At 40.5% G+C, this 17,659-nt stretch overlaps 1 protein-coding gene across 2 annotated transcripts in view; it reads right to left on the bottom strand.

The window, feature by feature from the left end:
• Nucleotides 1-17,659, bottom strand: part of DSCAM (DS cell adhesion molecule) — a 475,910-nt gene that overhangs the window by 47,017 nt on the left and 411,234 nt on the right. The window contains exons 22-26 of one of the 2 annotated variants that reach the window (XM_030020086.2): nt 11,796-11,913; nt 10,807-10,970; nt 6,259-6,357; nt 5,498-5,686; nt 2,797-3,087 (exon numbers count right to left, since the gene is read on the bottom strand). In XM_030020086.2, the coding sequence (XP_029875946.1) occupies nt 2,797-3,087; nt 5,498-5,686; nt 6,259-6,357; nt 10,807-10,970; nt 11,796-11,913 (861 nt within the window). Of the gene's footprint in view, nt 1-2,796; nt 3,088-5,497; nt 5,687-6,258; nt 6,358-10,806; nt 10,975-11,795; nt 11,914-17,659 lie in introns of those variants that run through there. The other variant, XM_030020087.1, reaches the window with a different exon arrangement.

Here is a 17,659-nt window from a genome sequence, read left to right on the forward strand (position 1 = left end):
AGGTAAAGGATACTTAGCCATGATATTTCTCAGGAGCTCTATCACAGATAACAATCAGCTACTGCACTCCAAACAGAATGACTGAAAGACCACATAACTCAAGGATTTCTATGAAGTTCACAAAGGCTTCATCTTAAGACTGCTAAAGCTCCTAGGCCTGTTCTTAGCATTTGGTATCCTAGAACTTTCATACACATATTATCTAATCTTCAAAGTACTACTCTTGCATCTGTTTTATCCTAAGGGCAGCTGTGACCCCTAGAAGCTGGAAGGGATTAATCTTACATCACAAGACAAATCAATGGTAGAGGTAGGGTCAGCACTCAAAAGTGGAGCTGCCCAAGAAGTTTCCACTGGCATGCTTTCTGTAAATGAAAAATTCGCTCTCTATGAAAGCAAAAATTTCTGCGTGAAGTATTGGCAGAAAATGTTGATTTCTAATCAGACACCATTTTCCAACTCTGAAGTGCCTTAAGCCTACACAGCTTACTAAGGAACAAATGAATGAGGAGCTGGGACTCTGTAGGGACAACTTCTGCTTTAGAAGCACTGAAATAGTTCTTCTATGAAATCTTTTATGTGGAAACAGACTATCTTAATTTTCAATAATGATAATAATAATAATGTTTATCATTTTCCTTCTGCATCAAATGTAATGAATTCAGAAAATTTGAAAACTGAAATTTGTTTTTCCATCCACGTTTTCCTCTCTTAAACTTGTGGTCAGTGTTTGAGAACGTGTTGCCTCTCTAAGGCACACTATAGTCCTGGCAGGGCATGCTTGACAAACAAAACCATCAATGCTGTAAATGAGAAATTTTCTAGCTGACCAGAAGCAGTGGCCCAGGAAATTTAATGCTACAAACATTTTTATTGTTTCATTATCTCACTTTTAAAGATGCCATACAGCAACACACAAAATCAAACAGTGTGCAGGTCACAGTATGTGAAACCAAGCTAAATATCATCACCTAACCAAAAGGCAGAGTCTGACAACATTTCAAACCAGTTCATCATAAGAATACATTTGATTTCACTGCTGTCAGTGGGAATTTCAGGCTCTGGACCTGTATTTTCATATAATCTCATTTTCAGGTATGGCTTAAGACTGTTTGCCCCAGTCATATATATGTATCAATAACTGTGGATGGAAAAAATGATCACTGAAAGTTGGATGCTGCCTGTAGAAAGGTACTGGAAAGAAAAGAGGATAGGCTAAGTAGAGTGGCAAGAAATTAACTCATAATACTTGAAACAGTTATTATTGACAACATTTATTTATACTGCTCAGTAAAACAGGTCCTAAGTCTACCTAGAAAGACCTGGCAGCATTTGTATAATAACTGCTTGGATCTTGGTTTCCTGTAGGCCTCTAAAGTGCTGACACAAAATCTTTCTCTTAATTTTTTAGACTGTCTGAAATAACATGAGGACTGTGTGGCAGCTTACCAAAATTATATCTTCACAGAAAAAGATGAAAGGATGTGCTTTTTGCAAAAGGGTGAGCTGTGAGGGCATGTGTTGTTAATTATCTGCAAGAACTGATGAGTACCTAGCGCAAAAACTGGGATAGCATTAGAGGATGTGGAAGATGCTGAGGTTTAAACCCTGCCTGATTCATATCCCACACTTCTTACTGGGAATGGTCCCTGTTTCTTGCTCTTCCCTGAGCCATACATGGGTATTGTCTTGGAGACTGCTGGTTTCTGTAGGACAAAACTGTGGCAGGGAGATGTGTTACCAACACAGAGTTATGAACAATTAGCAAGTTAGTGCTGTCGCTGGACAATTACCAGTCCTTGTTTTAACTTGCTCACTAATCCTGTTGTTTAATTTACAGCACAGATGTTGCCAAGTGGTTGCACGATACAGCACAATAACCCTGGCAACACAACAACATTTTACACTGGATGTCTCCAGAAAAGCTTTGGCAATTCATGCTAGAGCGATTCAAGAGATTGCCATCTGGAGCCATCTGTGCTGCCTTTTTGCCAGAAATACATCCATTTCCCACTATAAAGCCAGCAAAAGCACACATGTGCCACCACCACTTTCAATAAACATGCCAGGATACGAGCTGGAGTGACTGACAAATTGGCATGTGTCCTCTTGCCCTCTTGTTCTGGCTTTTGCAGGGTGGGCACTAACCCGTGGCAGAAGGGCAAGATGCAACAATTCCTTCATCCCCTGTGCCCTGCTGCTGGGCATGACAGAGCCATCTGTCACGGCCATTAGTTTCACCGTTCCCTGTCTGTAAGTAGGGATAATAGCATTGTCATTGCTTTGCCCTTGGAGGATGTTGTCCGGAGGCTTTCCCGGACGACAAGCTAGTTAGCTGCTCCGTTGTGTCCCATAATGGGTTTTGAGCTGTGTCACAAGGACATTGCATGAAATAGCAATAAGGCCAGCCGGTGCTGTGAATGGCTGCAGGAACCAATTGTATGGGAGACAAAAATTTCATGGAAGAGATGCATGAAATACTAGCAAGTGCTTCTGAGACCACTGGAACTAATGACACCTAGTGTCCTATTGTTACATGTCTCATGGTTGATTGACTTTGGTGCTGGAGGTTTTCCTCAGTGAAGCCAAATAAACAATTCTTCTTTTCTGCTGGCAGCCTATTGTCATGAAATCAGTAGGCATTTTATGTCTTTGAGACTGTTACCCTTCTGTCAGCATGGCTAGCAGATTCAAAAAGGGTTTTATGGGGAAGAAAAAGAAAGACAAGCAAAAAAAATCACCCAAGAAACTCGAGTAAAAACAGTATCTCAGATATAAATAAAAAGATATACTTACTGCCATCATAATTGAGTGTTGCAAATTTGGCTTGTTTCTCTGCACAGCCAGCACTGTTGCACACTCTCATTTGCAGTTCATACCAGGTTGCCTCCTGCAGGTCATACAGTATGTAGGACTTTGACAGGGATGTCCGCTGAGCGGTTGTCCACACTGTTGTCCCAAATGGCCGGTACTCCAGGGTGAAGGAGGTGATGGGGCAGCCACCGTCATTCCAGCCTATCAGGTTCAGCCTCACTCTCGTAGTGTTGATACTAGCAAAGAGCTCTTGTTCCTTTGAAAACTGTGGTTCTAGAAGCAAGGATATAGTTCAAGTGAAATGCTTAAGTATTACAGATACAGGACTCTCAAAAATATAAAATTAAGAGAATAATTTCTAGGAGAGTCTTAAGATCATCTTAAACTTAATATCTATATATTCAACTTCTTTTCCCCTGGCACCTTAAATGTTTTTTCACACTTTGTGCCAGATTCACAAACCTATATTTTCAAATCCATATGTGAAAAAAATATCCATACATCTCTGCATAGACCTGACTTGACAGTTCGCATGGACTGGTGTGACCCAGCTTGTAAATCTAGTGCAGACACTTCATATCAGTAAATGCCCCTGCTCACTGCTAAGTAAAAAAAAAAGGGTTCAGAACACTACGTAGAAATACTATAAAAGACAAATACACTTGAAGATTGTCCACTGGTGCTCTAGTCTTCTTTTAAAGTGAAATTGAACACAATTTTTTTGAGAGTACAGAGGCTTTCATTTGCAGAAAATTACAATTTTGAAGAACTTTCAAGTAAACATAAATTTTTTAAAAATATTAATATGTTGACATTGCACATGAAACATTTGAAAATAATATATACTTTGAATTTTGTATTTTTGAGTTAAGATGTTTCCATTCAGAAAGAGGCTGACATTTCTATTTACTTGTCCTGATTTGGGATCAAATGTTGGTTTCTGTTGATATAGACATTAAAGTTTTTTTGACAGTTCTACATAATACAGGAGTAACGACAGTAAAAATGGGACCTTAGAATTGAAATAATGAGAGTAGGTGGACAAGACAGGTCATCAACAAATATTATTTATATTAAATACTGCTGTAGTGTACTTAAAAGTATTATTGTTAACTGCTTACCAAACCCAGTATTTTTACTATAGGAAGTTACACCTAATGTAATGAAAATAATCTCTAATGTGCTATTTTATTCTATATAGAGATATCTATATATCTATATTATATAGCATATATATATGCTATATAATAAAGCATAACTTATCCTATGGGGGTCTTTTTGCCATTCTTGTGCTTTGATGAGATGTACCGAAATGTACTCTCTTTTCTAAATTCTACAGGAATCTAAACAAAAGTGGTGATTCCTGCTACGTGTTATGAACTATTTCAATTGGCTCTGTTCATAGCTTTGGACAGAAATGCTTCTGGAGCTCTTACATGACTGAGAATGATCTCAGCATTCTAAATCACATTGTACCTGATTCACTCTGTAAATGTAACACAGGTAGTTTCTAGGCATATATATCAAGTCCCAGAGAAACTCAAGAGCTTGAGAGATCTGCTTTCTCATGATCCATTTAGATGTTATTTGAAGCATATGCAAACCTTAAATTTATGCAATGAAAATAAGAACACTCAACTTCTGCTTCTTTAAATGTCCCTTTCTTTAAGGTCAGCAGACCATTCTCCCTGGCCACCAATAATCTCAGCGTGTATGCAGCTGATCTGCAGTCTCCCCTGGGCTTCAGCAAGTCATACCATTCACATCTACTCCATACAAGGTCTTCCCTATGCCACTGAGTGTCAAATGAAATGTCCACCTTGCTGTGATGCTTGGGAGATCTGCAACAGCACAGGTGTGATGAAGAGCATAGAGAAGGGCAGACATACCTATCAGAGTAAACTATCTTTATTATGAAAATGCTCCCAAATGAGAGTATTTCTTACAACTGGTGAAGAGATGCAAGATGAGGTGATCTTCAGACCATTATGCAAAGCTACTGCACTTTGTTGACTTAGAGGTAAAACTCCCTAAAGTGCATCTTTAAGTGGGTCTGTTGCCAAATTTCCTCATAATTCTGACACATATTTATTTGCAAGGTGGAACTACCCTCAGCAAGCAGGACCAAGGGACACATTGCTGAGTTAGCTAAGAATTCCACAAATTTTGGCTGGTTTGATGTGCAGAGCTTTATGCAAACTTTTGCTTTGTTTCTAACACTTATCCTGTTCCAAAGGGTGCTGCTTGCATGGCTCCTGAAATACCAGCTTGGAGCGGAAATAAGACATTGGCTCTGTTTCCTCCACACATAAATATACTCCCCATCTTCCTTCAACATCCAAACAAATAAGCCCCTGAATTTTTACAAGAAGAGAAGAAAAAATTTCCTTATGGCAATAACAGTAGTTGGAATTGCTATAGTCTATGACAGTGGAGACACTCCTTTCCCAAATATCTACCAACCCATCTTAGAAAAAAATTATTAGAGAAATAAGGATAGAATATCAGCCAGTATGGCTTCAAGTCCCGCAGCGACAGCTTCTTCTGTCACAGCATGGACACATTTGGAAATGTTTCCAAAGCCAATAATATTAAAATATCCAAGTCTGTCTTCTCATCAAACCAAGATCTACAGCAGAATGCAAGAGCTTTAGGTGAGCAAAGGGGATGGAAATCAACATACCTTTTCCAAGCGTTTTGGCCTCAATGATCTCACTGATGCGTCCTGGCCCCACTCCGTTCTGAGCAGTTAAAGTAAACTTGTACCAAGTGCCACATTTCAGTGTTTCTAAACGGTAGGACCTTTCACTAGGGCTAATGGGAAAACTACCCCACTGCTCACTGTTATCTTCTGAGTACTGCAAAATATAACCTGGAGGAAGAGCACAGATGGCAACGATAAGCCAGACACAAACCACAAATTCTGCAGGTAATATGACAAGTCATTTTAAAGACCTAATAAAACTAGAAAAATCCTGTGCACGGGGAGACATACAGCTCTCCCCTGACTAAAAGATACCCGGCAATACAGTTTGCCTACCCTTACGATAGCTTAAATACCATTTTTATGATCATTTTCAAAGGGAAAAGAAAGGGATAGGCATTTCTAAATACCCTTCAATCAGCAACAAAGACCAGATGATGAACCTGGACCCTCAAAAATGAATGGTTAGGAATTACATGTCTGGAAAATCAGAGAAAGTAACTGTCATAACAGCTGAGGGTATGCTGGAAGAGAGTGATTAAATCTGTGATTAAACCGCCACAAAAAGAAACTGCAATTTACTGAAAGCTGTTATCACAATGATAGTGCACATTAAGCGCTGACAGCAATACAGATTGCTTTGTTTTTCTTTTTTTTTTGTAGCCATTCATAATTATATACTAATCCTATCAACATATGATAATTTACTAAGAAGTTACAATTAACCTGAATTATATTACCTCGGATAGAACTGCCACCATTGTCTCCAGGTATCCAGGAAAGAGTGATAGAGGAAGATGTAGTTTTGGATACAGTGAGTCTTGGCTGGTCTGGTGGAACTAGATGGGAAATAGTTAAAAATAGAAAATAGATTCAAATTATTAGATGTGATCTTAATCCCTTCTAACAGTCATTTATCAAATCACTGTTTTGAGTTGCAAAAAATGCAAATTATTTCCGTCAAAGTGTCTGTTTAGCTGATATCCTTGGTTAAGACAAGAGCAGACAAGCTTTCATTTTTTATATTTAATTTTCTACACAATTGTGTCTTTCAGTTCTTAACCCTTGCTTTTCTCTGAATTTTTGTATCTGTCCTGTCAGACCTAAATGCCATATGAGCTACCCAATCATTATTTTTCATTATTTTCCATATCTGTTTTAGGGTCAAGCCAAATTTTTAGTGGTGGAAAACAGGTGTCCACTTGCAAATGATGCCCCACTCATGCATGTGTCTGCAGGGTATTATCGCAAAAGTAAAAAAAAAAAAAAGTGCATAACAAGAGTTTCTGCCAGTGTAACTGTGAGTGCTAACTAGGTAGCATAGGTAGATCTGTGATCGGAGGCAGATACATACTTCTTCCAGATCACACCATCTATTCACTGAGGCTATTCACTGAGGTATAAAGAAGTTACAACTCTATCAGCAAAGGCTGAACAAACCTGGCAACAGTTCAGTTTTGCTGCTCCCCATAAACATTATGGCTGTGTCTAAACTGTGGGACATAAGAATTGCATGGTTCCCAGGGCCAGCTCCTCACAGAGCGCAGGAGTAAGACAGAGGTCTCATCTCCCATCCTCTGCCCAGTGTCCAGTTTCCTTCAGAGGAAAATCATGACAGGGCAGAGAAGGAGCCATGCTATATCTCAACAAGTTGCCCAGGGTAGGGAGAACTGGGACTGGTAATTTGGACAGGGAATTGGGACTGCAAACAGGACTGGGAACTGGGACAGTTTAGGCTCAGCCTAAGTAACTCCAAATTGCACCAGTGTATAGTGTGCGGGTTTCCAGAACTCAATGGTCAGGGGCAGAAAGTGGCAGAGTAGCCAGCTTGCTTTTCCCCTTGACAAATCTATCATGAGCCAATATGATGACATGATAGTTATAGTCTGGAGAGCTCATCTTTGACTTCTGCCTGAACCATTTAGCTAGTCCTGCTGTACAAGTGAGGTAACCAGAACCATGGCACAAAACCAGTAAGGCTGTGGAGGATAGTGTTTGCTAAAACAGAGAAGAACGGCAGCTGAAACTTCAAAGATCTAGTTGAATATTTGTTAGAGCCCTGAAGGGTAAATATGTACTAACATTTCACCCAAGTGTTTTACATCTGCAGTTGTGAGTTCAGAAATTGAAAGGAGGAGAAAAGGAAGATCCTATTTCTAATCCTTTGCACTGCTCTGGTCATGCACAGTAGCACTGTGTCTGGCTCGTTTTACAGATTGTTTTCTGAACAAGTGTTACTAGAGGTCTCCAAGCTCCTCAGAAATGTAGACAAAATTGAGCTTTGCTGCCTCAAGAACAAGGAGTGAGGCATGGGTAGTGTCTGTCATGGGAAGGGATCCAAGAAGCAGTGGCAACGCTGGGATGGAAAGCCAGGGAGGAGAGATGACAGGGCAGTCACATCTCCTCCGTCACTGCCACTGAAGCGTGGGAAGGGGCTGGTGGAGTTGGTGACCGCTGCTGGCAGGAGCTGCCATTTCCCTGATGTAGTTACTGCTCAACAGACACCAGCCCATAAGCAAGACAGGATAGAAGTCACAAATGCTCTGCTGTGTCCAGCAGTCTGCTGCCAGAGGACATTGCCTGCTTTGCCTGTGTTTAAGGGGTGGCTCTACCTGCAGAGTGAAACTCCAGGAAAAGCTCCCTGCTGCAGTTCATGTTCAAGTCATCAGATTGCAAAATAATGAGTGCTGATATGAAGTGGAGGCTGCTGGTTTACAGCTATGGACCAGTTCAAAGAGAAGTTGATTCTACTGCCCTCACAGGGCTAAACAGTGCTGAAGAAAACAAAAAAGACAGCTTATACTCTAAAGGAAAATTCCCTATGTGAGATGGATTTGTTCCACTATTCTCACTGACTTGGCTGATTCCATGGAGAGAGACTGCACACACTATACTGTGAAAGATTTATTGTAAAACCTTTCATCATGGCTTCACCCTACCTACAAAAGCTGGTGGTCCCATATATTAAATGCCAGTCTTTCTCTGTCCCTCAGGGAAGTAATTTTGATTTGCTTTTAGTTACAGCAAGGATATGAAATTATGAAAGTACTTAGTGAAATATAAATATAAGGTTTCCATTTGATAGTGTTTTCTCTCCCTCCTTCCTGTTGTGATCATGCTTCAAACATTGCAGAAGAGCATCTTTAGGCTCTGTTGGATTGTAGGTAAGTTACTATATGCTATGGCATTTGTTTCAAGGCTTAGTGGAATGGTTTATGCAGAGGGAGTTCGACTGCAGTTGAAGCAATCTCTTTCTGTGTTCTTGTGTGTTTGCACTAGAAGTTTAGGTTGTGTATCAAGGGACAGAAGTGTGACTGGCCACAGCATGGCCCATATTCCCAACTCAGTTATTTGCTTCCCTCTGGTACAACAATCTGCAGTCAGTTGAAGCACTCTTAGGATCTACTTTAGTGTAAGTGAGCAAGGAAATCTGCATAGTGAATTCTTAGTGTGTGAATACACATGCTCTGCTTCACATTACTGTTAATGTGTATTCTTGCATTGTCATTGCTTTTATACATATCAACACCATAATGGATACATTACATACATTTCAACATCCATATAAAAAGCAGCTGGTAGTATGCACTAGTTGAAGGTGTACTGGTATTTCTTTGTAAATGCTTCCTCATATTCACCATCAATAAAATTCTGCTCTTGCATAATGTTGGTTTTGTCCAAGGTCTCAGTACAAAGGCAAATTTCTTTTGATAGCTTTTCAGAAGCTAAAGTAAAGGCCTTCAATTCTTTCTGAATTTTGGAATATGTAAGTGATACATGTAATATTTGTAAGGAGAAGGCATAAGCTGATATTTTCTGTGTGAAGGACTAGAAGATAACTGAATGTGAACACTCTGTTTTCAGTCCTACAAAATCTTACATAGAGACTTAACCGCAAGTGTGCGAATCATTCCACCAAAAGCAAAACATTTGCTATATCATGAAATGTTGATGACTGAATCAGAATGACTTGCTGTATTGGCTTTGTGTGGCAAGGTTTTGGTAGCGGGGTGGGGGGCTACAGGGGTGGCTTCTGTGAGAAGCTGCTGGAAGCCTCCCCTGTGTCTGACAGAGCCAGTGCCAGCCGGCTTCAAGACAGACCCGCCGCCGGCCAAGGCCGAGTCCATCAGTGATAGTGGTAGCGCCTCTGGGATGACATATTAAAGAAGGGAAAAAAGGTTGCTGGGACAGACAGAAAAGGCAGCCGGAGAGAGGAGTGAGAACATGTGAGAGAAACAACCCTGCAGACACCAAGGTCAGTGAAGAAGGAGGGGGAGGAGGTGCTCCAGGCGCCGGAGCAGAGATTCCCCTGCAGCCTGTGGGGAAGACCATGGTGAGGCAGGCTGTCCCCCTGCAGCCCAGGGAGATCCACAGTGGAGCAGATATCCACCTGCAGCCCGGGGAGGACCCCACGCTGGAGCAGGTGGGTGCCCGAAGGAGGCTGTGACCCTGTGGGAAGCCCGTGCTGGAGCAGGCTCCTGGCAGGACCTGTGGACCTGTGGAGAGAGGAGCCCACGCTGGAGCAGGCTTTCTGGCAGGACTTGTGACCCCGTGGGGGACCCACGCTGGAGCAGTGTGCTCCTGAAGGACTGCACGCCGTGGAAAGGACCCATGCTGGAGCAGTTCGTGAAGAACTGCAGCCCGTGGGAAAGACCCACGTTGGAGAAGTTCGTGGAGGACTGTCTGCCATGGGAGGAACCCCACACTGGAGCAGGGGAAGAGTGTGATGAGTCCTGCCCCTGAGGAGGATGAAGTGGCAGAGATAACGTGTGATGAACTGACTGTAAACCCCATCCCCATCCCCCTGCACCAGGGGCGGGGATAGGTTGAGAATCCGGGAGTGAAGTTGTGCCTGGGAAGAAGGGAGGGGTGGAGGGAAGGTGTTCTGAGATTTGGTTTTATTTGTCATTACCCTACTCTGGTTCATTGGTAATAAATTGAGTTACTTTTCCCCAAGTTGAGTCTGTTTTGCCCGTGACGGTAATTGGTGATTGATCTCTCCTGCCCTTATCTCGACCCATGAGCCCTTTGTTATATTTTCTCTCCCCTGTCCAGCTGAGGAGGGGGGAGTGATAGAATGGCTTTGGTGGGCACCTGACATTCAGCCAGGGTCAACCTGCCACACCTGCATAATATTTTGTTTATTAATTTGGAAGAATGAAATTTTTATTAATACACATTAATACTAATATTTTACGTACACCTGCAAACAGACATACCTATGCATTACCACCACATAGCAGTTAATAGCTGTGATAACAATGATGAGATAGATCCAATAGTCTTACCTTGTACCTGCAAATTCAAAATTATTTCATCTGATCCCCAGTTGTTACTGGCCACGCAACTGTAGTATCCGGAGTCTTCTGCTTTCACAGTACGGATGACAAAGCTGCCATTGCTGAAGATGCTTCTTCGCCCATCAATCATCACTAGACTGGGTGTCCCGTTACTACCTCACAGGAAACAAAGTGCATACATTAAAGAAGTTACAATCAAAATTACTCAGAATTGGATTTTTTTTTGAAGCAACTAAGAATGGAAAGAAATTAAAAAAGGAGGGGGGGGTGTCTTCTGTAATAAAGACAGCAAAGGACTATTTTCTGTTGGGAAACACACGCCATTTGCTTAAAGAACATACATATCCTGGCCCCAATTTGAGTGAAAATGGAAATTCACTCCTTCCTTAACTATCTGCTATTTCATAAAAGTGCCAAAATAAGAGTAAAAGGCAGTTCCTGGCTACAAAGTTCATCCTTGTAAAATAATAGCTATTTGTATCAATGCACAAGATGGTTTCATAGCACTGCAGTATCACTGCTTGGATGAAAATTATTGTCCATGTGTGTTTCCAAGTGACTCTGCCAAGCTGTGAAACTAAAGATCAAAACAGAATAACAGAAGACAAGATATGTGCAACTCATGTACACTGCACTCCACAGCACAATTCAATGCATCAGACATTTTGCTTTCTCAGACTAACACTGTTTGGTGTGCCTGAAGTTAAACCAGAAAAGACTCCTAGGTTTTATGTTTTGAATGTTTACCTTTACCCCTTCTTCGTAACTCCTCCTCCCTTTTGATACTTTCTAATCACCACAGCCAATTAGTTTTAGTTCAAGGAATTTCTGAACTCCTCGTCTACCATGACTGTGTGCAGTCCCTGCAAACAGTCATTCTCCTTCCTGACACAGTCATCCAGGATCACCCCTATTGCAGCCCTCAGGATTTTAAGCAAATGAGCTTTATTTGAGCTATACATTTAGTTGCTGGTTACCTATCCTTCATCCATTTGACTGTCGGAGCTGGGTCTCCCACGGCTTTGCAAGGGAGGACAATGTCCTTCATCCAGGGAGTTGTCACTGTGCCGCTGAATGTCAAAATCCTGGCAGGAGCTGAGCAAAAGGGAGCATGAAAGACTGAAATGAGGTGTTCATTCATACACCCCTTGGAAGGGAAAATTACATCCAGAATTAAATGTGGAAAACCAAACCAATCTGTTTCCAGCTGTGCTTTTAGGAAGCTAATCCCTTTTAACTCATAATATCAGCTATTTATTCAAGCACAAATATTACAGTTTTAGTATATGGAAGACAAATAACTGAAAGAAAGATAGATGGAGGACTGGAAGAGTCCCTGTAGAGAAAAAGAGCAAAATCAGTTATTGATCATCTTTACTGATTTTTATGTTTCATAGTAGAAATTATGGAAGAAAATTGTGTCCAAGGGATGTTTCTCTCCAAGCTTCCAGCAGGAAGTGTCCACAGTAGACAGGTATCTTACAAAAGTTAAATTATTGATACATAACTGTTACAATACCTATGGCATTAAGCGAAATAAACCTTCATGTATGTACGTGTTAGTACATTGCAGAGTCTATCTGAAGTCCACAAGTATGAACAAACTTTTAAGTCAGTTTAATTTGTGTCAGCTTTCATACCACCTAAATATATCAACATAAATATCACTCCTGAAGTTTCAGATGATAATATACAGGAACACTGGGGTTGTGTTAGAGCTTCATTGTATGTTACTACTCAGGTATGACCCTTGATAGAAATAGACTTCTTGTTGGCCTCTAAATACATATTTCAAAGGCACATACTGAATAAGGATACATGAAATACTGTATTTTTAATCCTGATCTATTTCAGTCTTGCACACTGATCAGAATTTATACCTAATAATCCATTTTGCACCAATTAGAAAAACATGAAAATGAGAGCCAGCATCAAATATAACTGGGACATTTCATCTCAAAAAAAAAAAAAAAAATCACTCATGAAAGAACAGGCCTTGAAGAGTTCAGGGAAATTACTTGAGTAGGCTGCAGTGGGACTTCAGATATTCATAAAAAGATTTCATAGATTATATGATCAGTTTGGATTTTGTTGCCTATGTTCTCTTTAAGCGTTGTTGAAGACTAAGCTTCTTGAGAGATTTTTCTCTGGTCAAAATTTTAACTTGAAAACACAAGAAGTAGCTGTTTAAAGATTTAAGGTAATGGACAAAGTCACAGTTAGGTAATGGGACAACATTACTTTCCTAACAGCCAAGCATCGACATGTCCCATCCTGGCTAAACAGCAGCTGAAGACCCCTGGCTCCCTCCTTCTGGCAGCTCCGGTGTTTAGTCCCGGCAGGACGGTGCTGCGGCGTGTGCTGCCCTGAGGAGGTGGTACACCAGAATGATACGAAGACACTGGTCACTCGGTAAGTCTCATGGTACAGCCTTGTTTGCTACTGTGGCACTCCTAAGGCCATGTCTTCTAGAAAAGATTTACACAGGCCTATACTGCCACAACCCATGGCTTATTAACAAAGCTAAACTGAAACAGAAAAATGCTCAGTCTACCCAGAGACATGGTGTGAAATGCTGACTCCACTGAAGTTAGTGTTAGAAAGCTTATTTGTCTTCAGTGGTGCCAGGTTTTCGTTGCAGGAGATGCTTAATGGTACTCATGCCATCTTTAAAAAGCAGCAGGAGATGCTGTCAGCTGTGAATATCTACAAAACACATCTGTAAGCATCTGGACTGTTCCTAGTAGCTGCAGTGCATTCTGAGCAATGGTGGTTAGAAACTCGAATTCTTGCTCCATGCAAAATTCCCTCAGTAACATGAAGCCTGAAAACTCATTTAAAATTAACTATTAATCCTTTGCTTCCTGGCTTTCCCACATCTCCAGTGTTTCTCGAAATATACAGCTATTTCCAACTGCTGCCAGTTACTTTAGGACAAAGCATATGTAATGCGGGAATCCTGCTGAGGCCTTCAGCATGACATGGCACCACTGTTAGCAAACTTTCTGTGATATCCCTTTATTTTTAACAGTTATTTCAATGTGAATTCTTCCTTAAGTCATAGGTTGGATATCAGATATCCAAAGAGCATTTATATTGTAGCTCCTGGTTTTCAATATCCTGTGTGTCCCATTTTAGTGATGTGTGGAAGTAACACAAACCTCACAGAAGTCTAAGCCAGTGGTAAGATCAGAGATCATAACTCAGAAGTGCACATTACAAAAGCATACCACACTATTTTTGTGAAAGTACCCACAGCTTTCTACGGATTGTCTTATTCCTTTCATGTACTGAGTGCTTTTAAAAGAGATAGTAAAACAGCACTGAAGTTCTTAACTCCAATTTTCTTTATAGCTCAGCTTCCAATAATGTTCTGAGACTGCTAACAGGTACACAAACAAAAGAAAACTAGAAACAAAATAGATGTCTAGTGAAATTCATCTGAAGGCAATAGGTTTGAAATGCTAACAGGCACTCATGAGGTTAAAATACCCTGAATCTCACAGATGTCTCCCTTTAGAGCCAAGGGAGCTTTACACAGCATGTGGGTAATTCAGCGGCAGGGTTTACCTCTTTGTTATCGAAGCTACCCACATGCCTACCGACTACCCACCAGCCTTACATTAGATGGCATAGTACTGGATTAGCACTGTGTGTTCCTATTTTTTGCAAATTACCCAATCATTGATTGAAGATAAAGAGGTGTCTTCACAGAATAGTGTACTCTTATGCTAATGCGGTTTTCTGCATGTTTATTTGTTTAAATTATGAATCCTATTACCTACACTTACTGCCATAGAATAAGAAACAGGCAGAAATTCTTTGCAAGAGGCTGTAACATACTTTTTTTTTTTTTCTCTAGAGGACACAACTGAATTTTAAAAGCAAACTGTATAGGAAAACTGAACAAGAGCTATGACAGTTCACTGCAGCTCAGCTTAATCCATATACAAAAGCCATCAGTGAATACCCTGGGTCAGGAGTTTCTTTCATTGACTTTCTCACAGAATAACATCCTGTGTATTCCAGTATGATGAACCATTAAAGAAATGGACCAATGGGGTGTGTGTACTACCATGTGAGCCCCCCATGTTGTTTAAAAACATTAAACACACAAAGCAACATAGACTAGGAGGCAAATCTGTTCAACATCAATGCTCAGGTAGTCTACAAGAACAGGGGAAACTCAACATTAAAGTCAGAGAGTTCTCCCCAGAGGATCAGATTGCCATGGGTCTAGGTCTGTTATCATCATGTGCTGGCAAATGCCATTCTTCACCAGTCATGCTCTGGAAATAAGAGGAACAAGGTGCATGCAAATTTCCTGTCTTTTAGATATATTTGATAGGCTAAACCTACAACTTTCAAGTCAGCAATGAAGCATAATTTGAGGGGCGGGGGTGCAGCCTGCTTACATGGAGACTGAACTTTCATTGCCATGATTATTTTCTTTTTGTTGGGTTTTTTTTGCTTATTTTTGTCAGTTAATTACAGAGAGTAACAATCTGTTCTGAGAAATGGAGACGCTAAAGAAAGAAATGTTAACTTGAATTAAGCTTTCATTTAAATTGTACTATCCATTTCACATCAGACCCCTACCTAGACATTCTCATTGTTCTCAAAGGGGTTCTTAAAGAGAATATAATTAAGTTGACATAATTCAATTCAAAGTTAACTCTCATTAGCTGTCATGATGGTATCATTACTTGGACAATTACTGTGAAATAAGTTGAGAAAAAAAGGAAGAAAACAACTTCACAGTAATGGCCTGTAGGGTGTTCTTAGCTATAACTCCTTCTAACCCTGTGAAGTGTTACTTGCTTCAGATGTACTGAGGGGTGAGAAAGGTCTTCAAGGCTATTAGCTTTGCCCATCCTTCTTCATTGTGCGTCCACCGCCCTTATCACTGACCACCACTTTTCTCCCAGCTCTCTAAAAGGTCCAGCGATGCATTCATACAGGAAATCTTGTACATGATACAATAATTTCTAACCTGGCTACATCCAAAGTTCATAAAATTGCTATCGCTCAGTATTCCTAGGATCCATCACAACCTCTACAAATTGATTACTTAGCACTTTTTCAGTCCTAAGTGCATGTAAGCGAGGCTTGTCCTGAGCATCATCTAATGCAGACTTTATATTGGAGTATAACTACTAGGTCTAACACTGACTGGATGCACTCTTCCGTCCTTCAGAATAAAGCCTTGTTCACACTGACTTCTCTACATTGAAGTAATTAATTATTTTTCCTTAAAGTGCCCTTGTGTTTTCATACAAGCTGTTTTTAAGTTCACTTATTTGTCATCATGAATCATGTTAAATAAACTTTGGAGGAGCAGAATCAATTCCAGTTTCTAGTAAGCTTGTTCAGTTTAAGTACATGAAGGTCAATTTGTAACTTCTCTATTTTTGGCAAACTGAGAGAAATTGCATACTACATTTCCTCATAACTAGAGGTTATGAATCTTGGTACCCGCAAACTGCATTGCTCTGCGTTCATCTTGTCTGAATACTCCCCTCTTTTTTAAATGTATCGGACATGGAGAAAGAGAACTTCTAGTGCGTGATGTGCAGCCGTCCCTGCACAATCCTGGGTTTGCCTGTATCCTAAATCTATTAGTATTGCACCATGTTGTTGACCAGTTGGTTTTGCTGTTATTCGAGCATCTATTTTTATGCTTATTTTTGTTTCCCTTTTTTGTTTTCATCACCACACATTCATTACAGAGGTAACAGCTGGCCTAAAAGGAGAAGCACACTGAAACCTTTGCCCTGTTTCCCTGAGGTGTTTTTTCATGAGCTTCCTTCGCAGATGTCCTTTACACTCCTCATCCACTTTTTAAGATCTCAACTTTGGTGTCACTGATGTTCATAATGCAGTATGCAGTTATCCTACAAGAAATTAATCAATGGAAAAGCTCCAGATTTTTCAGGTCCTTCAGACTTTTTATAGCCTTTCAGAAATTCTTCAGGTCACTCTATTAACAATGTGTAGCTACTAAGAGAAAGGATCATCTGAAAGACTGTACAAAAAATGCCAGAAAGAAGCAGAAAGTGAAAGTGACTCTTCTCAGCTGACAGAAAAAAACCTGTAAGCAGTGGCATGGGGGGCAAGCATTTTCCTGCTTGTTCCAACTTAGGCCCCTCTACCTTGCTAAACCCTCCCTGTATTTACACTGATAAATCATTCATTGTGATCTACAGTAGTAACATAGTAGTTACTATAGGTTTCTCCCAGCAATGTTGAAAAATATCCATTTCATCTGATAAAAACTTTAGCCTAGAGAAGTGGCAAAGACATGAAATTTCCCATCACAAGCCTGAGGAACCCAGTCTGCAACTCCTACGCATTGGGAAGCTATGTCATGTGTTGAAATAGTACCCTCCAAACACCATCACTGCCAGCCATGACAATAGCTCTGGTAGTTAATTTTCCATCATCAGACTGGTTATCTATCACCTAGATAGGTAGGAATAGGCAGGCTTCCCTATGGTGATGTTATATGCTCTTCCATGCAGAAAGTGCTTTCATGTTGGTTGCATTTGGCTGAAGTTCTCCAAAGCTTTTTTAGAAAGTATCTGTCATCATAAAGCACTAGACACTTTATTTTACATTACTACATCATTAGCCACATGACTGAAGAATTAGCAGGCTTGTAAAACTGTAAAGTCATTTAAATGCATCTAACTTTGCAACTCTAGGGACCTGTACGATGAACTGTTCATACTGGCACATGCTGTGATATTACCAATTTGAGTGGGGAAAAAAAACCCCATCAGTCTGAAGACCCCATGTAGAGATTGAGTACTGAAGGGACTCTTCTTATTTTGCTGTCTAA

This window comes from Aquila chrysaetos, chromosome 7, assembly GCF_900496995.4.
Source record: "Aquila chrysaetos chrysaetos chromosome 7, bAquChr1.4, whole genome shotgun sequence".
Classification (NCBI taxonomy): Eukaryota; Metazoa; Chordata; class Aves; order Accipitriformes; family Accipitridae; genus Aquila; species Aquila chrysaetos.